General features: G+C 41.0%; 1 protein-coding gene across 2 annotated transcripts in view; it reads left to right on the top strand.

The window, feature by feature from the left end:
- FAT3 (FAT atypical cadherin 3) overlaps nucleotides 1-23,448 on the top strand; it is a 346,791-nt gene that overhangs the window by 291,328 nt on the left and 32,015 nt on the right. For both annotated transcript variants that reach the window (XM_068425515.1, XM_068425513.1), the window contains exons 13-18: nucleotides 2,687-3,076; nucleotides 6,971-7,185; nucleotides 7,841-7,978; nucleotides 10,649-10,792; nucleotides 11,342-11,539; nucleotides 14,010-14,808. In XM_068425515.1, coding sequence (XP_068281616.1) covers nucleotides 2,687-3,076; nucleotides 6,971-7,185; nucleotides 7,841-7,978; nucleotides 10,649-10,792; nucleotides 11,342-11,539; nucleotides 14,010-14,808 — 1,884 coding nt within the window. The remainder of the gene's footprint in view (nucleotides 1-2,686; nucleotides 3,077-6,970; nucleotides 7,186-7,840; nucleotides 7,979-10,648; nucleotides 10,793-11,341; nucleotides 11,540-14,009; nucleotides 14,809-23,448) is intronic.

The following is a 23,448-nucleotide window of genomic DNA, read 5'->3' as shown; positions in this document are numbered from 1 at the left end:
ATCTTTCGAGGTCCCTTCCAATCCCTAACATTCTGTGATTCTGTGATTCTGTGATTCTGGTACAAGATAACCCACATCCCTGGAACTTCTGTGTTCCTCTTTTATTTTCAGGAAGGGAAAAAAAAGTCCTTGCCTTCAAGAAGTAACTCTCTTGATTTCTGCCTAAAAACCCCCTGTATTAGAGTTAGCAACCAGAACACGATAATCTGTATCTGAACTGCCTCTGTTGTGGGATCACTAGCAATCACTTATCAAAAAACATTATTCATGTTTTGTTAATCAATGGGCAACACCTTCAGGAAGCAGAATACAAGGAGAGTGGTCTGATTATATATTGATCAGATTGCAGTCACTGGAGTTATCAATTCTTATATGTAAACTCACCTTACACGATGTCACATGCACCAAATTCTGTCTCTCTCCATGTCCCCTTGCAAGATACTCTTGATGAAGTCTTGGGGTGTTTCAAGACACAAGTCATGAGTAGGCCATCTCCTTTCTAGTTGTTTATGCCTTTAAAGAGCATGGTATCTGAATCTTCTGTGTTGTGCCCAGGTATGCTGTGGTGAGTATCAAATAGGGGGTTTGTGACAGAGGAAGACCCAAACCAGACTAAGGCTCTCCTGCAGTCACAGACACATATGTGTGGAAGGTGTGTGTTAAGGTCCCTGCTTCAGAGAAGTATTTAATTCTATGTAGAAACTGGCAGACATCAAGAGAGCCCCGTACAGAATACTGAATAGCTTTACAGTTAAAATTCATGTGTAGGTTGGGTGTTCATGTACATGCTCTGAATCAGGCAAAATCCCCTTTTCCAGCATCCCCAGGCATCAGCGCTAATTACTAGCTCATTAGTTGTTCTGGTCAGATCTGTCCCTTTTTGTAACTGGAAGTTCGGGGAGGGTTTCTAGCAGAAGGAGATACTCCCCTGCCAGAAGTGTAAACACACCTGCAGCCATTCAGACCCTCAAAACCTTCAATTCCAGAGGGTTTTCCTTCTTTTTCACCTTTGTCAGTTTGGTTGATTGTCAGCTGACAGAGTGTTTGGATGCATGTATAAAGAGGCTCAGTGAAGAGGTGAGCGTGGTCTCCAGCAGGCTGTAGGGGATTCACAGTCTAGGTGTTTCCACACATGAAACAGTCTCCAACTAGCTTGTGGGCTGAGCTCAGTTCCTCGTCTGTAGGACAGGAGTCACCTCCTCAGCTGACTTACCTGTTTTGCTGAAGGAGGACCTCTGTATTTTTCGCATTTGAGATGCCATGGTGAATAGAAAGGTTCTGCTGTGATAAAAAAACAAACAAACAAACAAACAAAACACTGTTTCGTTGCAATATTGTCATTTAAAATTTTCCTTATTTTAAAGACATTTGAACATTTGAAATATACTCTGGTGTCTCAAGCACTGCATAAAAATTCTATTCCCTGAAGAGGCCAAACAGTAATTCCTAATGCTCTCCATGTCAAGTGTAGGACTTTGTAGTTGCTCTAGCTTTTATGTGCGTGTGATTGAAGAGAGTCTCCCAGCTCCCCCTTGTGTGGATGCTCTACTCCTGCTACGTCAAGCAGAAAACGACTGTGTTTTGTGCTGCTTTTGATCAGACATTTCTACAATGCTTTGCTGCTGGAAAGCAGAATAATACTGTCACAAATTTTAGATTAACAAAATATGCCTAGAAGGGATTGGTAGCTCTTGTTTGTCTGATTAATGTTAGGCTTGTAAAGTCTGTTCTCCAACAAAAAGGGCAGCAAATGCTCAAGTGAGAGATGTTAAAAACAGACTCTCCATTTTAATGGATCTTTATGTTTTAGTTATAATCTCTTAGTGAAGCACTCAGGACCAAATCACAAAATCAACCAGCATCAAGGGAGTCAGATGAGGTTGTATCTGTGTTCACTTTTAATTAGATTTGAAGTGGCTATCCCACTGTAGTGCAGTGAGCAACCAAGTCAGTGCCTTCCCCTCAGGCCTTATTACTGACAACCACCTTAGCATAGATCTGCATATTCAGCAGCCGGGTGGATAGGTGTTACGTATTGGGAAATGCAGGCAGGATTTGAAAAACACAGGATATCTTTCGTACAACTCAATTTTTGCTCTCAAATTGGGAAGTGGGGAACTTTCCTTTCTAAAATGTCCATATTGCGGCAGGAATTCTTTGATGCGGCTTTTGTCTAACAGGTATTGTCTTATGATAATATTTTGCTGCTCAACAGTGGAAACAAGGCAGCACCAGCAGCAAGTACATTCTGTGCCACCTGATGTATTTTTATGGGTTTATTTTTCCCTTATGTACATTTCTATTCCTTCAAGATGTGCTCTGAGACATTTCCAATTTCAGCATTCATCTAATTCAATTGTAAGCTTTTCTGGGCAAGGACCGTATCTGGATTCTGCTTTCAAGTTTCATTACACAGCAGTTCTGCAAAGTGATCTTTCAAAAAAGTATCATGATAAGGGAAGGAACTTAACTTATCCACGGGGATTTGACATGTGAGAAGAGCATGTCCTGATCTCCCAGACTTTCAGCAATACCATACCCACAGGCACTCCTACCTCCACGTGCTCCACCCCCTTTGGAAATGATCAGTGTGACAGCAGATTTTGCTTAGGGTTTCTGTTAGATGGGAAGAGGTTGTTGTTTTCTTTATTTAACTTTATCATTTTCACATTTGCTTCTCTTTCAGGTGTGAACAGAAAGGTTACCTATTCCCTGGCAGACTCCGCAGATGGTTACTTCTCAGTTGACCGGTCATCAGGAATCATTATTTTGGAGCATCCTCTTGATAGAGAGCTTCAGTCTTCCTATAACATCAGTGTAAAGGCCTCAGATCAGAGCATTGTCCTGACCTTGTCCTCATTTGCCACCGTTACCATTACAGTGCTAGACATTAATGACAACCCCCCTGTGTTTGAAAGAAGAGATTATCTTGTTACAGTACCTGAAGACATCTTACCTGGCACTGAGGTCCTTTCTGTTTTTGCTACAAGCCAAGACATTGGTACTAATGCTGAGATTGCCTATCTCATCAGATCGGGGAATGAGAAAGGGAAGTTCAGGATTAACTCAAAAACAGGTTTGTAAACTGGCTCTTACTTGTTATGCAAAATGAGAGCACCAGAAAAACGTGAATGCTTTGGGGAAGGCTCTTGGACCAAAAAATTTCCAAGAACAGAGACTCAGAGCTTGTCAATATGGAGTTAGCTGCACAGTTAAAAACCAATTTTAGGTTGGAGAGTGATGTAAATTACGGTCACACTCAGTTGCCCTAGCTCAAGTGGAGAATACTTGTCTCCATTAGTGTGTCTGTTGTAGTCAATGTAGATGTGACAACCCATTAGCCAAACTGTGCAACCCTTACAGTTATGAACACTTGCAATATTTACCTGCTTGTCTGCTGAGTACAGCCTCAACTGTCTGGACCTTAGCAAGCATCAGGCAGTGCTATCAGGACCAAATAGCTGGCAGTCCTGACATGTGATTGCTGTTTATACAACTGTATACAACTTCACTGACTTAGGCTGCTCCTGATTTGTGTTATCTGACAGTTGACTTCAGCCATGGTTTGGGGATGGTATTTTTTTTTGTTATACTTCACAAATTTTTAAAACATCCTGCTGCTTCTCCTTAAGAAGTACTAAGGAAAGCTACCTTATTTGGTGCAAGTGGCTCATTTTCTTTGTATTTCCTTAGTGGGATATATTCTTTATCCTTATTGAGGTTTTAATCCATCAACAGTAAGCTATGATTCTTCTGTGCTTCCTGTAGTGGATCCCCTTATTCTCATAACATGCAGGATGACCAGTACAAATCTGCCATCAGAACTTCAGAGCAAAACAATCTTGATTTTGAAAGCTGAAGGTAACACTTGTTTGAGTGCAGATGTGATAGCCAGTAACCTGGAAAATCTCAAAATGATGCATTGTGTCATTTATAATACTGTATGCAAAAATCTCTCTCCACTCTGCAGAGGCCACTGCCTTACATGTAAGGGACTTAACGTAATTGTGTGTTGTCTGTTATCTTCGTAATGTTGATTAGCGCTAAGAAAATTTAAACACAAATACGCCTAGACAGCGATAGTTAACTTCACATTTGACAATGAAGCCAAGGAGATAAATCAATAAAAACCTATAATGAAGCTTAATGACACAGGGGAAAAAAAAAAACCTATTTATTATTCATTAATGTGTGACAGCTCCATTATTATCGGTTTAGAGGCAGGAACTCAGTTTCCAGACAGCCGGGTGCTGATGTAGTATGCCTGATCAGGGCTTGAAAAATCACAGAATCACAGAATCACAGAATGTTAGGGATTGGAAGGGACCTCGAAAGATCATCTAGTCCAATCCCCCTGCCGGGGCAGGATTGCCTAGACCATATCACACAGGAACGCGTCCAGGCGGGTTTTGAATGTCTCCAGAGAAGGAGACTCCACAACCTCTCTGGGCAGCCTGTTCCAGTGTTCAGTCACCCTTACAGTAAAGAAGTTTTTCCTCAAATTTAAGTGGAACCTCCTGTGCTCCAGCTTGCACCCATTGCCCCTTGTCCTGTCAAGGGATGTCACTGAGAAGAGCCTGGCTCCATCCTCTTGACACTTGCCCTTTACATATTTATAAACATGAATGAGGTCACCCCTCAGTCTCCTCTTCTCTAAGCTAAAGAGACCCAGCTCCCTCAGCCTCTCCTCATAAGGGAGATGTTCCACCCCCTTAATCATCTTTGTGGCTCTGCGCTGGACTCTCTCTAGCAGTTCCCTGTCCTTCTTGAACTGAGGGGCCCAGAACTGGACACAATACTCCAGATGCGGCCTCACCAGGGCAGAGTAGAGGGGGAGGAGAACCTCTCTCGACCTGCTGACCACACCCCTTCTAATACACCCCAGGATGCCATTGGCCTTCTTGGCCACAAGGGCACACTGCTGGCTCATGGTCATCCTGTTGTCCACTAGGACCCCCAGGTCCCTTTCCCCTACACTGCTCTCCAACAGCTCTGTCCCCAACTTGTACTGGTACATGGGGTTGTTCTTGCCCAGATGCAGGACTCTACACTTGCCCTTGTTATATTTCATTAAATTTCTCCCCGCCCAACTCTCCAGCCTGTCCAGGTCTCTCTGAATGGCTGCGCAGCCTTCCGGCATCTCAGCCACTCCTCCCAGTTTTGTGTCATCAGCGAACTTGCTGACAGCGCACTCTAATCCCTCATCCAAGTCATTAAGGAATATATTGAATAGAACTGGTCCCAGAACCGACCCTTGCGGGACTCCGCTAGACACAGACCTCCAACTGGACTCTGTCCCGCTGACCACTACTCTCTGGCTTCTTTCCTTCAGCCAGTTCACAATCCACCTCACTACCCGATCATCCAGACCACACTTCCTCAGTTTAGCTGCGAGGATGCTGTGGGAGACCGTGTCAAACGCTTTACTGAAATCGAGATAGACCACATCCACAGCTTTACCATCATCTATCCACCGGGTAACATCCTCATAAAAGGCTATCAAGTTGGTTGAGCAAGACTTCCCGTTGGTGAAGCCATGCTGAGTGCCCCTAATGATCCCCCTATCCTTGATGTGCCTAGAGACAGCACCAAGAACAAGTTGCTCCAAAATATAATAAATCCAAAAATAATGCCCTTCACACCATTTATCAGTGGGAACTCTCTGCTAGACACTTGGAAGCTTCTCTTCAGGGTTCCTGCTTCCAGCAAGTCATGCTGAAAGGTAGGATTCATTTGGAGAGAGCCCAGATGAGATTAAGAAGAATGATCCAAGGTCAGTAAAATGTGGCTTACCAGGAAAGACTGAAGGAATTGAGGCTCTTCAGGCTGGAAAAGAGAAGACATGCTGTTAGTATTTAAGCCTGTAAAAAGTACCTACAAAGAGGAGGGGAATAAACTGTTCTCCATGCCTGCTCATGAGAAAAGAAGTTGTGAATGGGCTTAAATTGCATTTGGATTATTTCAGTTAAACGATAGGAAGAAATTCCTAACTGTAATGATTATTAAGTACTGAAATACATTTCCTAAGAAGGTTAGGAAACTGATGTTGGAGGTTTATATGAACATCAGAGATGAATACCTTCAAGAATGATTAGGTTTAGCTGACCTGTACTGGGCAGCAGTTGGACTAAATGACCTTTAAGCCCTATACATCCCTGCTCCTTACGGGTCTATATTGAAAAGGATTTGGCTTGCCAAGGTTAAGGATTTACTTTTCTTTCCTGCCATGCTCAGTATTACGTCCTTCAAGGCATCACTAGTAATCTGTGCACAACCCACTCCCCCTTCTTGTTAAGGTTATGGGTACCCGGGAAACAAGTGGAGGGCTTGCATAAAAATCGTTTCTATCCTAGAGGGGATCTGGGTGCACGGAGTGAGTCAAGTTACAAAGAATCTTGGTTTTGATTGTGTGGTGAGGGAACCCAAAATTTATAAACCTAGTTGAGTGGGGAAGTCCCTGTTTAATAACATAAATGGCAGACAACTGATTTCTCAAAGGTATTCATACCCTATTCATTTGTATTTAATTCATGAGAAGTTAATTATGCAGGAGTGAATTTCTGTTGACTTGTCGGGACTGATTTCCAGAGTTGGCATCCAGTTCTCCCACAGGCTCTGTGCATGAGCCCAAGCAAATGGGTGGATATGGCCCCCACTTCTCCATCTACGATACTCATATTATAAAAGCTGTTTTCACGAGAAACCATTCATTGCCTCATGCCTTGTGAAGGTCCTTTCTGCAGAGGCAACCCAAGTGCAACTGGCATCATTCTTTTAATCAAACAACAGCAGTAGAAACCTGACCAAATATTTTTATTGGATTGGGCAGTGTTACAGTTAGAACAACATAGTTTGTATGTGTGTCATCGTGATAAATAGCATGCTGTACTGTTTACTACAGTCAAATCCCTTAGTCCACAGCGTTATTTGTTTTTCCCTGTCTGTTGACATTCCCTCCCTTGCTTCAAAGGAGCGATTTCCATTTTTGAAGCTTTGGATTATGAATCGTGTAAGGATTTCTACTTAGTAGTGGAAGCAAAAGATGGAGGTACTCCAGCCCTGAGCGCCATTACAACTGTGAACGTAAACGTGACAGACATTAATGACAATGCACCAAAATTCAGCCAGGTGGTCTACAGTGCAGTCATCAGCGAGGATGCTGCCGTCGGTGATTCGGTGATAATGGTGAGTGAGGCCGTGGGCAGCATTTAGGCGGGATGAAGCCCTCTGCCACATGACCTGTAATAAAATACTGTTACACTGGTTAATAATGATAGCTACTGCATCTTGAATCACCCAAACTGTTCTCTAGCCAGTACTCTGTGTCTGCTTCTGCTTTGCAGGATGCTGCCAGTTTCCTCCCAAAAGAAAGCAGTAGTAGTACTGACTGTTTCTTTTTAACCCCGATATGATGTCAAAGAGCAATGGCATGTTTAAGGCATTGCATTTCATGAGTCAACTAGAAATAAGTGGGTTTTATTGGAAAGGCAGAATTCAACTTTCCAGTGAAATACATGGTATTTGTGTAGTCAGGCGTGCAGTGTGCCATACCCAAACCTCACAATACTCTCATCTTGGTACTTGTGGATCCAGAAATAAAATATTATATGGAATATTAAGATTAAAGTATTTTGTATGGTTTAAGGCTAGATTTTTGAAAAGGTCCAGGGGGAGCCTCCTATCAAAAACTGATTGGCTTGACACTGTAAGAGGTTTGCAGTTCAGATGTAACTAGTCTGATGGAATGTGAAATCTTACTTTTTGGGATTTTGAGCAATTAATGTATCATACAGATGGTTTAATATTTGTTTTGCTAATTTTCACTCTTCTCTCAAAAAAGTTGATAGCAGAAGATCTGGACAGTCCTTCCAACGGCCAGATTCATTTTTCCATAGTGAATGGGGATCGAGACAATGAATTTTCTGTTGATCCTGTTTTGGGACTCGTGAAGGTTAAAAAGAAATTGGATAGAGAAAGGGTAAGACATGTGGGACTTCTTAACTTACAATGATTTAGAGATGTGTATTGGTCTCAACTCTGCTGCTAGCTTGTTTTGCAGAAACTTCTTTTATACTCTGCAACAATCAGCCTAAGATGCTCCAACAGGTCTTTCTAATGTAGTTCCCACTTCTTCCCACCCTAACCCTATCCCTAATCCTGTCTACAAGCCAGCTGCTCTGCTAGCATTCCCACCCTGCACCAACACAGCAGCTGAGGCCAAATCGGGAGGAAAAAAAGCAACCCTGGATTTCTCCTGGGGTGCCACCGGCAGCTCTTGCTGTGTTAATGAGCTGCCTCCTCTCTCCTGCGCGTGCAAGCACACACGTGCAGCAGTGTGTGCAACAGAGTGATTACAACATACTCCAGATTGTGGCACCGAGCACCGAGCTGAGACCTCAGCCATTAATTAGCACTCTGCAAAACATGTCACTGGGGAGGTGATGTTATGAAGTGGCCAGGCTGTACCAAAAGTGAGGGAGTGCTTCATTAAACAGATTCTACTGCTTTGTTTGCTCACTAGATTATTCATTCAGGGTGATTTATCACCATTTTGCCATAGCTAGCAATTAGCAGCTTTTGGAAAAAAACAAACAAATACAGTTGCCTGTGCTACTAGCAGGGCAGGGGAGCGCTACATGTCTTCAGAAGTCTTGCAACATATAAAGAAATCCATGCCTCTTGCCTCCGATTGATGCATCCGCAAAACTGGGGAAGCTGATTGCTATCCTCAGAATACAGGCTCGGCTGGAAAAGCTCTCTACTGGAAGCAGAGCTACTGCTTAAAACAGTGGCAAATATCCTTTCTGTTTTATCACAAAGGCAGGATTAAATTGTCGGTGTTTGGTGGCAGAATGACTTTACCGCAGCCTGTCGAGGACAGGGAAGTAACAATGGTGGGCATGTTACAAATTTGCTGTAATATATTTCTCTTAAATGGCACAGACCTTATTTCTTAATATAATTTTATTTAGTTTCTGAAGTGCATTCATGTACATCTGCATCCAGACACATACATTCACCCTCATCAGCGTGTGCATGTTTAAGGCCAAGTCTGTTAGATCTGCGTTTTCCAAAGTTTCCCTAGGTTAAAATAAGCTGCGTTATTGTCTTTTTCTTTACTTCTTTGGCACATTTCCTAGACACAGGTGTTTCTGACCCCTTCAGGGAAAATGATACGTGATGCCCCATCTGCTGTAGCTCCCCAAAGGCAGTGCTGACTCCCAGGTTTCAGTGGTTTAAGGAAACTCATTTCCAGAGCTGTAATCACATAGAAACCATGACTTTTGCCATCTACCTTTCTGGGATACATTGAAATGAAAACAAACACACACAAAATTTGAGAAAGATCACATAAAACTGTCGGTCTTGTCTTTAGCCATCAGTAGAAATTACAGCTCAAAAGGGAAACAAAAATTAATCCTCTGCCTCAGTTTCTTGACTTTCCATAGTTCAGGATTCTTCCTCCCTCCTGTGTCACTATGTCCCCAACAAACCACAGTCTTTCTCCTCTCTACAACCCCCCCAAAAGACTATTTCCTTTCTCTTTGGGTTGGTCCCAAATCCCAGAGGAGCCCCCTTGTTTCGTACACTTAGCCTGTACTCCTCTCTCCTACCCAAATGGCTTTCATTTGTCGAATGGCTTTGGATTTCTTCCCACCCTGAAAAAGCCCCTTTAACACTACGTTGTTCCCCTCTGCAGGGGCGTGCTTTTCCCCTTTCCAGCCCCACACCGAGGCTGGAGCGAGGTGTTTTATCTGGCACACATTTTGCCCTTTGCTCACTCCCTTAGAAGGATTCACGGGCAGATGTGTCAGCAGCTCTCCCTGGGGAACATGGAGCGATATATAGTAAAAAGCAGTTGTAAGATGTAAGGAAGCCAACATAAGGATGCAGTTCATAAAATCAAACTGTCATCCATAAGCTGTGCATAGACAGAGCTTTTGCAAATTGTCACATACTCTCACACCTCATGCACGGGCACATATGTGCGTAGAGGGCCCATGGGTGATGCACTAAACTGCCCACACCGTGCTGAGTAGTTTGTGTCTGTTGCAAACAAGTAGACTGAAAAAAAACCCTTATCTTCTACTGAATGGTGGATAATACCCTGTTGCTACAGAGACTGTTGTCCCTAGTAGTCCCAAATGTTTTCCAGTGTGTTTAAGCCAACTGCCTGTGAACTTTTTCTTGGTTCTCCATCACCATGTTAGAAACACTGTGTGTCAAACTCAGGTTGCCTCTAATAAGCAATTTATATAATATCCTGGAAACCAACTGTAAGATAAATAGAATCAGGTCACGTATCCCAGCTGACACCTTGGAGAGACGAAAATGTTAGCTACAGTAGTAATGGCTGAGTTTGGATATTATCCATCGTTTATTTTTTGTCTGCCCCTTTGTTTCAGGAATGCATCATCTGATTCAGTTACTTTAACAGTGAGGCTGTTATGTTTATTGATAGCCTTATAAAACAGAAGTTGGGACACAGTGTGGCAATAAACAGGATAATGTTATACTAAGGGCAGGGAAAGTAATGAGGCCAAACAACTTTCCTTAGAATATGGTAGGTGGTGCACTGGATGTAATGAATATGAGTTAAAATTTAGGAGAATTTTCACGATGATTTAATGTTTTCTCTTTTTTGCAGATATCTGGTTATTCGTTAGTTATCCAGGCAAGAGACAGCGGCACCCCTCCTTTGTCTTCATCTGTGACGGTTAACGTGGACATTTCCGATGTGAATGATAATAGCCCTGTATTTACTCCAGCTAACTATACAGCTGTAATTCAGGTAAGTTTATCCTGCACATCAAAAACTTCTCTGACTTTTAAAATACAAAAGCATTTCGTTTCAGTTAGGTAGCTTTTGATGACTTATCTGCATAAGATGTATCAAGTGATCTTATTTAAAGGATAGACCCATCTTTCTTAAGTCTTTGACAAGTTTCTGTTTGCTGAGGCTCCTTAACCTCAGCATCTGTCACACATTTTACCATCCAACCCTGTTGTGCCAGGTACTCTGGCCTCAAAAAGCCTGAGCTGCGATGAGTTCGCACTTCTTTATACCTTGCTTAGGGTGCAAGTGTTAACAGTTGGTCAGTCCTAATCAGACACAGTATCAGGCAGAGCTCATCGGTCCCTGGAGATGTGGTGGGTACCTCCATCTCTGCTGCCAGTCCATGGAGCATAAGCGGTGTCAAATAAACGCTGCTTGTGAAATGACGTCTTGGGCAAATAACATTCGGTTGAATATTCTCAATAGTGAAACACGGTATTTTATGATTGTGTTATGATGTATCATTTTAATCCTTTTCTTTGTACGCTGTGTATATGTGTAAAGGAAAATAAACCAGTGGGCACAAGCATTTTGCAGCTGGTAGTGACAGACAAAGACTCTTTTCACAATGGCCCCCCTTTTACCTTCACCATCCTCACTGGCAATGAAGAGGAGGAGTTTACGCTGGACCCTCACGGCGTCTTGAGATCTGCAGTCATCTTCAAGCACATGGTGGCAACCGAATATGTGCTCTGCGTGCAGGTACGGCTTGATTTTCGCATCTGCACAGAGACAAAAACCTTCATAGTGGTAGGTCATCTGTGCATTGCCTGTATGGGTTGGTTTTAATTGACCGTATTCTATGAGTAAATACCATGCATTCCAGTTTACAGGTGCACAGTATGTTATATTTCCTTTGATCTCCTTAAACCTAATTTCATATAAATATAAATAGGTAGCCAGCCACCTTTCCAATTTCCTCTGCATGAAATGGATTTTCTGAGCAGTGGCCATTATGATCTAAGATTTTCATCTTTTTTTTTGCTGTAGCTAAGCGAGGAAAATAAGCAAAAATGCGTTATATACATATAAATACACCACAGAACAAGTGACAGCAAAATGTTGTTCTAGGAAGGAAAATCACTTCTGCTTTTAAGTCATAAATTTAATCATAAATTTTTGGAAGCCTACCAAGAATTCATGAAATCACATTTCCAAGGTCAACGTAGCTTTTAAAGATGTGAAAATAAGACAGGCAATCGAAGTCCAGCTCAAACTTAACTTTAGAGTCATTGTTGAGGAACTTTGTAACCAGGGTAATTTTTATTACAAAAAACTGTAAATCCAAAAGTAATTTGTCCACATTTCTCAGGCCTTCCAGAGAAAATGTAGTAGGGTTCAGTAAATATGCAAGTCTAGGGAATGAACTACACCTCTTCATTGAAATGGGACATGGTCCTATAAGCTAAGTCTGAAATGCAGCCTTCCTCCACTTGCTTTGCTGGTGTTGCTTTCTCTAAATACAACCTGTCTGCTCCTTTACAAGCACATTTAATGCTGTTCATAGCAGTAACATCCTCAATTACAATTCAAAAAATATAAGCTCTGATGCTAATTAACAGTTCAAATCAAAGTAAAAGTTTACAAGTTTGATATTTAATATTCCTGAAACATTTTTTGAGCCTGAAACCTATATTTTGAGGAAAATAAAAAAACCCTCACCTTTCATTGTTACCATGCCTTCATCGTAAAATACTCTGCTTTCGGGGCAATTTGCTAGCCGAAGCTCCAGTATAGCCACCATTGGGCATGAGAATTAAATTTAAGCAGCATCCTCTAGCTATGTAGATCCACATATGTCATATAAATGTAATATTAGACAGACCACAATGTTTGAGATGCACCAACATGTTCAGAAAACCATGCTGTTGGATTGTGGAGGCCTAATTCCTCCCAGTATTATTGTCTTTAGGGATTTTTGCAGTGAAAACATATTTTATAGTTTCCTGTTGTGTATAGACCATAGAAATGTCTCTTTCCATTCATATGAGCCAGAGTGCTGCTTTCTCCTTTCCACCATCAGGTTCCTCCTCTGTGTTAGGTTTGTTACAAAGTAATGTTAATATTGAAAGCGGGATGGGATGCAATCTCTGTGCATGTGTGTGCACATATACATAAAATCTTTTTTTAAATACTCCACTCAGCCCTTTTAGGAGTGAGGATAAATTATTTTTAGAGTGTCTTAGACTTACTAATCCTTTCCTAGTAATGTCCATTTTACTGTTGCCATCTTGCCTTTTTTTTCTTCAGCCCCTAAATTTTCCTCCCCATGTCCAAATACAAAGATCTTTGAATGTGTGATACATCTCTGCCCAGTGGTAGTTTAGCCTTCTGTTCTTCTCTGGAGCAGTATATCTTAATAGTGACTTCAATGAAACATTTTTCTTAGTGCAGGAAAGGACACCGATTCAAGTTTTCACACCTTTCTGTCAAGATGGCCTTGGGTTTTTTGTCATACCTGTTCGTTTCCTTTCTATAAAAAAGTGCAAATGATGCTATCATACATGCTCTGGGTCATACAGTCATCTGTCCAAGCGCAGTGCTGCTCTCATATTTTAGCGTTAGTAACAGCACAAGCACCCTATTTCATTTTTGGAGGGTGATAAATTTTATTTATTTCAAGTATGTTTCTTGATTGCTTCAGGTAAAGTAATATAGAGCACTGTAGAACAACTCTGAACTCCCTCACATCCACACAAACTAAGCAGGGTCTGAAACACTTTGGAGCATACCAAGCAATGCAGAAGCTGATGCTGGTATTTCATTGGGCTTCAGTCTCTTTTCCAGGGTAGAAGTGAGCACAAACTCCATTTGGTGCAGAATATACCGCATTCAAATGGATCTGTTGTGAAGAGGACAAGTGATAGCTGTGGGATCCTGGGAACATTTCAGTTTGAGTAATGAGACATTCTGATGACACATTTCTCTCTGCAATCCACTTAGTTGAGATATCTGTGCTTCCCTAAAGAGTTTATAAGTTCCACTGCTAGAAATGGCTGAGACGTTTCTTTACATATGTATTTTGCAAACGCATTTGGGAAGTTCTTTTGTAAGGTCTTCAGAATTACTGATGCTGTGAAAATATATATAGCAAGAAGTTATGATTGTTGGCTGTGTTATATGTGTGTTTTATTTTGTTTTTTATTTTTTTATTTTTTCTGAATTACATTAGGCAAAGGACTCTGGGAAGCCTCAGCAGGTTTCCCACACCTACGTTCAGGTGAGGGTCATTGAAGAGAGCATTCACAAACCAACTGCCATTCCACTGGAGATTTTCATTGTCACCATGGAAGACGATTTTCCTGGGGGAGTCATTGGGAAAATTCATGCCACAGATCAGGATGTGTACGATGTTCTCACATATACGCTAAAATCAGAGCAGAAAAGTTTGTTCAAGGTCAACACCCATGATGGGAAAATCATTGCCCTTGGTGGGCTTGATAACGGCAAGTATGTCCTGAATGTCTCTGTCAGTGATGGCCGGTTCCAGGTACCCATTGATGTTGTGGTCCACGTTGAGCAGTTGCTACAAGAAATGCTGCAGAACACAGTCACCATCCGTTTTGAAAATGTTTCCCCGGAAGACTTTGTGGGCCTTCACATGCATGGGTTCAGGCGTACCTTGCGAAATGCAGTGCTCTCCCAAAAACAGGACAGCCTACACATCATCAGCATTCAGCCCGTGGCAGGCAGCAATCAGCTTGACATGCTCTTTGCAGTTCAGATGCACAACAGTGGTTTCTATAAGCCTGCCTATTTGATTCAGAAGCTTACCAATGCAAGGAGACACTTGGAAAATGTGATTCGTATATCTGCTATCTTGGAGAAGAATTGCTCTGGACTGGATTGTCAGGAACAGCACTGTGAGCAAAGTCTATCTATTGATTCACATTCCCTGATGGCCTATAGCACGGCACGAATCAGTTTTGTGTGCCCCCGCTTTTACAGGAATGTGCGCTGCATGTGCAATGGTGAGTACTGCTCCCTCTTCCCCTCCCATCTGTACACATTATGCGATAGCATCGGTTTTATTCCTCTGATGCAGATTAGAAGGGGCATTTCAATTCAGTCCGTTAAAGCACGACTGGCTGATGTATTGTGGGAATTGATTTCTCAGGCTCAGGAAGAATTGTTCGTGTTTACTGATGTAAATGGAAGTTGATGAACTTTGGCCTTTTACGACAAAGACAGCTTTCCTGGAGGCTCCATAATCAGACCCATCAACCAACTTCTAGGGGAGTAGAAGGAAGGAGAGAGGAAGGGAGAGGAGAGGGAGGGATGTGGTTTCCCACCCCCTCAGTGCCACCATGGGAATAAACCTGGAGTTTGGCCATAGCAGAACAGCCTGGTCTGCAGTGATGCTCCAGCAGTTTGCAAGGAAAAGGACCCCTGACCTAAGCAGTGCAGGTGGGAAGGCCTTTTCCAGTCCCATTTTTTTCAGAGAGACATGGAAACCAATGAAGTGTTTTATTTAGTAACTGCAAGCAACCACTATCACTGACCTTTAACACTACACTACGTGACAGGGTGAGTTTTTGGCTGAGTTTCATGCTGTTCCACATTTTGGCAGAGATTTCACGTGGGCATATATGACAAATAGACTTGAGAGCCAATGATTCCTTGTGATTCTGCACTTGAAGTATAAAACCTCAGGCAGTTATAATAATAGTTCTGTTTCTTTTGTTTGCCAGGCTATTTGCTCCTCATTCCACTTCATTTAAGAGTGAAGAAAAAAGCTTCTGTAAAATCAATACATCTAAGCCTCCCTCATCTTAAGCACGCATGCACACACACAAACACACACACACAGAGCAGTACAAGAATTCAGCAGCCATGCCTCTCCATAACCAACCTTTATTTCTGCAGCAGTCAGCAGGACTTTGTGTCTTACCTTCGACTTCAGTGGGGATGAAAATAGACATAAATTGTATAAAACTTAACCAGAAATCATTGTCTCCTGCGGCACATGAATAATAATGCCATAGAAGTTCAGTTCTGTAAAAACATCAGAATTCTGTATCTGAGGTATTTTCGTGTACGTTCAAGAGCAGACCATCTGGTCAATTTTTAAGTAATAGCGTTATAAGTTTCAAACAGATGTATCTATTATAACAATAGTCAGCATTTTGTTACACATGAAAGGCTCTGAAAAAAGGGCTTTTCACAGGTTTAAAAGGGACAATGCTGCAATATCCTCTGGACGAGTCCAGGAGCCATTGCAGGAGCACTGTCTGTAAAACACTTTTATATTCTCTAAGTCATAGCTTTGTCTCATTTTTGTACCAAGAAATCACAAATCCTCATCTCCATGGGGATAGTGATAGTGCTCACTGTCAGAAATCGGTTTTCTGGCAGCCAAAATTTTCACTGTTTGTAATTTCATTTCACTACTTATTAAAGTCAATAATGATGAAGAGAGGCTGAGAGAGTTGGGGCTGTTCAGCCTGGAGAAGAGAAGGCTCCGAGGAGACCTTCTAGCAGCCTTCCAGTACCTGAACGGGGCCTACAGGAAAGCTGGAGAGGGACTTTTTACGAGGGTGTGGAGTGATAGGATGAGGGGTAACAGTTTTAAACTGAAAGAGGGTAGATTTAGATGAGATATTAGGAAGAAATTCTTGACTGTGAGGGTGGTGAGACACTGGAACAGGTTGCCCAGAGAAACTGTGGATGCCCCCTCCCTGGCAGTGTTCAAGGCCAGATTGCATGAAGCTTTGAGCAACCTGGTCTAGTGGAAGGTGTCCCTGCCTGTGGCAGGGGGGTTGGAACTAGATGATCTTTAAGTTCCCTTCCAACCCAAACCATTCTATGATTCTATGTATTATTCCCTTCAGATACTAATAGTAAGTGGATCTGCCTTATAATCCCTTAGCTTAACTCCAAAAAAAAGACTTTGCAGTCCAGTACAGTTCTGATCCAGCAGCTCTCCCTTTTCCTCCCTGCACAGCAAGTGTGCACTGGAAGCACAAAAATTCAGCTGGGACAGTGGTTTCCAAATTTTTCTGTCATGTACCAGTCAACCCTCAAAATGCATGGCAGGCTGCCAGAAAGGCAGTGTGGTTCTGCGGACCATCTGTGTTCCCTAGCCTCTGGACCATTTATTTGTCATAGCCTCAAAGACTGCTGTATGGGAACAGTAGCAACAGGCAGCTTGTCCTGGTCCAGCTGGAAAGCTGGAAAGGTTCCCACAGCTCCCGTTCGAGCCACTATGTCCTGATTTCCCATAGGCAATCCACAAGACTTGGGGTGGACTTGTGCATGTCCAGTCCAACGTCCAGCATGTAACAAAAGTGTCCAGAGCTGCTGATTTAAGTATAACTACCAGAGAGCTGAAAGCCTTGGTGCTTATTACTTGCACAGAGATAAGAGATTTTAGTGGGAAGTAAAAAATATCCGTGCTTTGCCCTTCTCCACATTAGTTAATGCTTCAGCCTCTCCTACTGTTTTTAATTAAAAGAGCCACAAGGAATGTCTTGGTATTTAGGTAAATACACAGACACACACTGTGTTTTGTCACATAGGAGGTAACACAGACTTCCGAGGGTATATTAATTAGAGAATATATGTATAGTTTTGCTTTCATGAAGGCTAAAGACTAGGCCCAGTAAACGAGTTGTTAGAAAAATGCAAATACTTCTTTTATCAGTAGTTCTTGTACATGGACATAAATGCAGCAAGTCAGGAAGAAGTGCACAAAATACTAGAATAAATTTATTTTGGCTTGTTTAACAAGACAGCATTAGCAAGATATTATCAGTATAATAAAAGTATTATACTTCCTTTGTTACTAGGATAGTTTCATGATCCAGTCCAGTAAATATTAATAGTTTGAATTATGACAAAGCCATTAAAATATTGCATATGTTTCCAGAGATCTGATTCAATTATGACCCAGAAAGCTTGAGTTTGAACTAATTCACTCGTTCTTGAAATATGTATCATACTTGGAGTGTTTTTCCCACTGGCAGATGTCACAGATATGCACAATTTATGCATGCCAGCTGTGCATAACTTACCTAGATTACCTTTGTGAGCAAAAGTTATCTAACATGAGTTATCTAACATGAAAATGTAGGGACACTGTAAAGCAGGCAGTGGGTGAACTTTGGAGTTTTGGCAGCTCAGCTCTGGAAGGGTAAGTTTGAAAGTTCAGGTGCATCAATATAAGCCTTTAAAATCAGTAAAATTAAACTAAAAAATTTTCCAATAACACACTGTCTGCTTAGATCTCTGACTCATCTGCTTGTGTTTCTATGAAAAATATTGTCACAAACTGGGGTTTGTTTCAGCGTGGTTGTAGGGGCTATGCAATTGCCAATCTCCCATCACATGACGTGAGGTATGCAAACATCTGTCAGTGCTTGTGGTAAATAAAGATAGGAGGACCAGAATAAATATATTCATGTAAAAATAGTTCTCATGACATTCACATTTTTCAGAAGCAAAAATTTATTCTGTATTTTTGTTTTTTTATGATGCAAAGTAATTCTTTTGTGTTGAGACAAAGATGCAGGGAAGAAGCAGGTTTTGTTGGGACTACTTTGCTATAGAGTTGTTCTGCATTGTAATCTTACAAAAGTGAAGTTACATTAATATGTTTGTGGGATTGGGCTGGATTGAAATCATCTTGACAAATGTGAGTATATATCTACATCTGAGCTGGTCACTCCAGGCCCCATTTGCAGACAGTGGAAAGAATGAGGTATTTTTAATGATGTGATACATCTCTCCCTAGATGTCTAAAATCATTCAGATGAATCATGCCCTAAAGTTAGATGAGATGAATTTCATTTCAAGTGTTTAATATGGTTCTGGCTTAATAGTTTGAAAGATTTTTTCTAATAGACACAGAAGTGTTCAGCAAAAGTGCAGACACTCACATCCACGTTACTTAATAAAGTGAATAGCAGTCTTGGACCACTTTCTCATGAAACCAGGCAATTTAAACTTTATGAAGTCACTTCTAGCATTTTGTGAATGTTCTGACAAAAGAAAATCATAGGCTATAATGCGTTATAAGATCTGCTATTAATATATGACCTAATCTTAAAAGGTGGTCCATGCCCTCTGCCATACAGAGCACACATTGCGTCTTAAAGAGTCCTAAATGTTTTGCAGGATTGGGCATCAGGAACCTAATTCCTATGTGTACAGTACCGCTCTTCCCATTTTGAGAAAGCACACACATACTAATGAATCTTGAGTTGTCCTGGCAAGATATCCAGGAAGCCTGAAGAAGGTGTCCTGCCTGTACTTTGGAACAAAGAACTGCAGATGAATTTGAGACATTTGATTTGGCTGCAGTCCTTTTAACATTACACTTGTGTAAGGAGAGATGTTTCTCCCTGTGAACATCCCCCATTTTAAGGCCCACACTGAGAATGCACAATCTCATATAAAACGTGGGAGAGCTGAAGCGTGAAGTGGAGGCATGACTGTAGAATCGGGGCGAATGGGAATTGCGATCTACCACTTAAGAGGTCTCAAGGGAAGCTGTGATCAAGGAGTGGATAGAAGAGGTCAAAAGTATCCATTCTTCTAAAACTGGGAGAGAATCTGATTCACTAGGACATACTGTGTGACAAACAGTTTTCCAGGGGCACTTGTTCTAATTGAAACCCATGGTTGACTTGTGCAGAAACAAGTTTGTGGTATCTGCACTGATATGTATACGATAATCTTTGCTTACAATACCTGGTCACCATGCTCCAAAAATAAAAACAAATTGCAGCTCATGAGCTGACTGTCTTCCCTCCCCACTAAGCTAATTATTACACTGTTTTAAAGGTAACAGTTTGGAGCTTTGTTTTATTTGCTCTCTGGGACTTTGACTTTCAGGAGTCACCTTTCAAGCATTTTTCTGCAACCGAGAGAAACAGACTCTTTTTTTTATATTTATACAGATTCATGAGAGTGGGATTGCAGAAAAGATACCAAATATCACAAGGCTCAAGTTAAAATTGTTGAAGCACTCAATTTTCAAAATATATTTACATTCCTGGAAGTGATCTTTCTTTGGATGGACAGGAATTAAATAAATGTCTCATTTTGCAATGGAAGAGTGTTTTCTTCCTCAGTATACTAGTAGGGAGATTGTAATACTTTTACCTTCTTTTAGAGAATTAAACTGAAGATGATCTGTCAAAACCAAGTGGGTCTATTCCACCTTTTCCTGCCGTGTGTTGGTTGACACTAGCTCATGTGTCTCTGTGATACCTTTTAGAGAACAGCTTTATTAATACCAATGTGAGTTTCAAGGGAATGCTGTGGATTGTCTGGACTTGCCTACAGAAAAAAAAAAGAGATCAATTCAAATCCATATATCTCGAATCTCTTATTGAATGGTAAATAGACTGTTCTTTGGAGTGGAAATGCAACGTTAGAATAACTTTATTTAAACTCAGGCTGTAAATCTTTGATGTGGACAGTGTAGCCTTGAACGATTTCACAATTTGCTCCGCATAGTTGTGAAATCAGCCTGAACATGCGTGTTAGCTAGGGCAATGCAATAATGCAGATTTGTAGCTTATGTACTTATAACCGTGAAGACAGGCGCAAAGCATTTCTTTTCCTAAGTCTGAATATTTTAAAACTTTTGTGGCAGCTATGAAATCCTGCTGCCGCAGGATGAATAAAAAGTTGATTTGCTTATAGATTACTGGAAGAACTATTCTTAGCCTGCCAGGATAAGCAGTTCTGGGATTGTTTAGTCTGGAGAAAAGGAGGCTCAGGGGAGACCTTATCGCTCTCTACAGGTACCTGAAAGGAGGTTGTAGTGAGGTGGATGTCAGTCTCTTCTCCCAAGTAACAAGTGATAGGACGAGAGGAAACGGCCTCAAGTTGCACTAGGGAAGGTTTAGATTGGATATCAGGAAATATTTCTTCACAGAAAGGGTTATCAAGCATTGGAACAGGCTGCCCAGGGAAGTGGTGGAGTCACCATCCCTGGAGGTATTTAAAAGATGAGTAGATGTGGTGCTTAGGGACACGGTTTAGTGGTGGACTTGGCAGTGTTAAGGGTTGGACTTGATGATCTTAAAGGTCCTTTCCAACCAAAATGAATCTATGATTAGAATCATAGAATTATAGAATTGTTTTGGTTGGAAAGGACCTTTAAGATCACCAAGCCCAACCATCAAGTCCAATCATAGATTCTATGATTCTGTTCTTTAGTGTATCTCCACAGTTGCATTAAAAACATTAGATCCTTTCCATATATTTTTTGACTGTGGAAGGATGACTCTGAAGGACCAATCAGAGTTTGAATCAGCTAAAAAAAAACTGGCAGAGATGATGGATAACAAAGTAAGCTATTGCTTTATTGCTTTATGTCAAAGATACAGTCATAGGTTAGGGCATGTGAAAATTTGCGAAGCCACGTTTGGAAATCTCAGTGCCCCTTTCTGCTGCTCCCTGACTAGCTGTGGGGCTTTTGTCCAAATTACTTGTCTGTCAGCTACACAGAGGCTCACTTGAATTACAGCCTCACAAAAGGTTTAAGCATGTTCAGAGAAGAGATGTACTCTGCGTACAGTAGGATGCTGTGTATTTGTCACATAAGAATGAATTAAAATAGCCAAAAGAACCAAGTAGAGAATACAAAGCGGCCTATAGAATATTGAACCACTTGTTATAATTTCAGAAATAATTGTTACTTGCCATTGAATTCCAAAGAATGAGGGGCTTTTTTCTAAAAAAAAAAAAAAACAAAAAACTGTAGAAAACATCATATTCTGTTAAATTCTGCACACTTTACATTTAAAAAGAATATAGTTCTGAGGTGCCAACCCTATTAAATGGCAATTGTTTCTTGATTCTATAAGACTTAAAGTGTGACTCTATATTGCAGCTGTTATTTCTGTTAATGTTACCTACTAAAGTGATTAATAAAGATTGCCATGCATCATTTTCTAACAGTGCTACAGGCAGTACTGTAAATCGTTTACTGCATAGACCTCTCAAACAAATGTTTGACAAAGGAGGGGAGGATGTTAAAGATTAAATTGACTGTGCTGTACATCAAGCAAGACATTTACAGTCATTGCCGTATTTGTAGTCAGCCCATGTCCACTTTGAAACCTACAATAGTAATTTTTCTTTTTCCAGAAAATACTTACAGTGCCAGGTAATTTCAGCTATGCTTACTATGAGCCCTTCTTGTCTTGTAATAAAGTGTGAGAGCAATAAGATTTTTTCTTTCATTACTTTCAGAGACATACTCTAGGACAGGTTGACTTCTTCCGTTATAAATTGTAAATAAAATACATATGGTCAAAAAATAAAGTAGTTTTCGAATACGATAAGGGTCCTGCAATAAATAAGAACTGCCAATGTTCAGAAAGTGCTGGGTAGGAAGGTGCTGACTTTTTATTGTTAAAATCATCACCTGCATTTATGAAAAGTAAATTAACTTGATAAGCAAAACAAGAGATGCCTGCCCATTCCCAGCAGCTGGCTCTCCCTCTGTTCAAGCTCTGGCTGCAAATCAACAGAAGGAAGGGCAGGAATGCCTTTTTTCCCGCACTTAAAGGCTACTTTCATAGCAGCCACACACAGATGTCCAAAGGTAGAACAGACCCTGTATCTACCAAGTTCCTTATTGCAACCAAGAAAAGGCTAACTGTTGTGGAAGCCATATATTCCTGAGAATTCATATATTAAGCAGCAATAGTTGTATCATGTTTTGCATTATTGTAGACAGTGTTTGCAAATCTTTTAAAATTAAGGCAATCAAAACAATTCATTTAGACACTTTTAGAAGTTATATAGAAGTTTTAGCCAAACCCCATGGAATGCAAGACGTTCCTTTGACATTGACAGGCTTTAAAGGAAGCCCTTGACATGCTCAGCTTGATAGGTGTTAAGAATTTAGGAGGTTTTGAAGAACCTTAATGTAATTGTGTTGCACAAGTATTTTAAGCAAATTTAAAACTCAGTATTCATCTGTTTCTTCAGATTACTTCCCTTATGAAGTTAGTAGTAGTTCTGAATTCACCTATTCCTGGGCAAGATTAGATTCCATACTAATAGAAGATTTTTTAGGAAGCAGTTGACACTAGCATTCAAAATAATTCTATCCAAATTATGCTCTTCCCCAAATAAAAAGAACAAGGTTGTTTTGCCCAATTGATAATTATAAATTGCAACTAGCTATTTAGAATATTAAGCTGCTTCTTTCTTCATTTAGGTAATGTCAAGAAATACGGTCAACTTATTTTTGATTTTCAAGATTTTTTCACTTTGAGTTCTTAGTGTCCAGATCAAGTAATCCACTTTGTTTGTTTGTTTGTTTTCCTAGACATATGCAGTTCCAGATGCAACAGGACTTGTTTAGTTACAACCAGAAGAAAGGAGGATAGGTTTTGGCAGCCTGGGCAAGGTGCACAATAGGATATGAGGTCTCAGAAATGTCAGGAGTAACATGGGGACAGGGCAAGTCTGCCTATGCCGTATGATCAGGCTGGCAGCGTGTCCTGTGCAGGATAAGGATGAAAAGTCCAGCTGTCACTCTATAGCCCAGGAATGATTTTTTCTTATTTTGTCTCCTAGGGAACTCTACCTTCTTAAATTTGCTTCTCATGGGCATGCTGGGGCAAAAGGAGTGCGTAGTTTCA

Source organism: Nyctibius grandis, chromosome 2, assembly GCF_013368605.1.
Source record: "Nyctibius grandis isolate bNycGra1 chromosome 2, bNycGra1.pri, whole genome shotgun sequence".
Taxonomy (NCBI): domain Eukaryota; kingdom Metazoa; phylum Chordata; class Aves; order Nyctibiiformes; family Nyctibiidae; genus Nyctibius; species Nyctibius grandis.
This window is presented reverse-complemented; position numbering and strand designations above follow the sequence as displayed.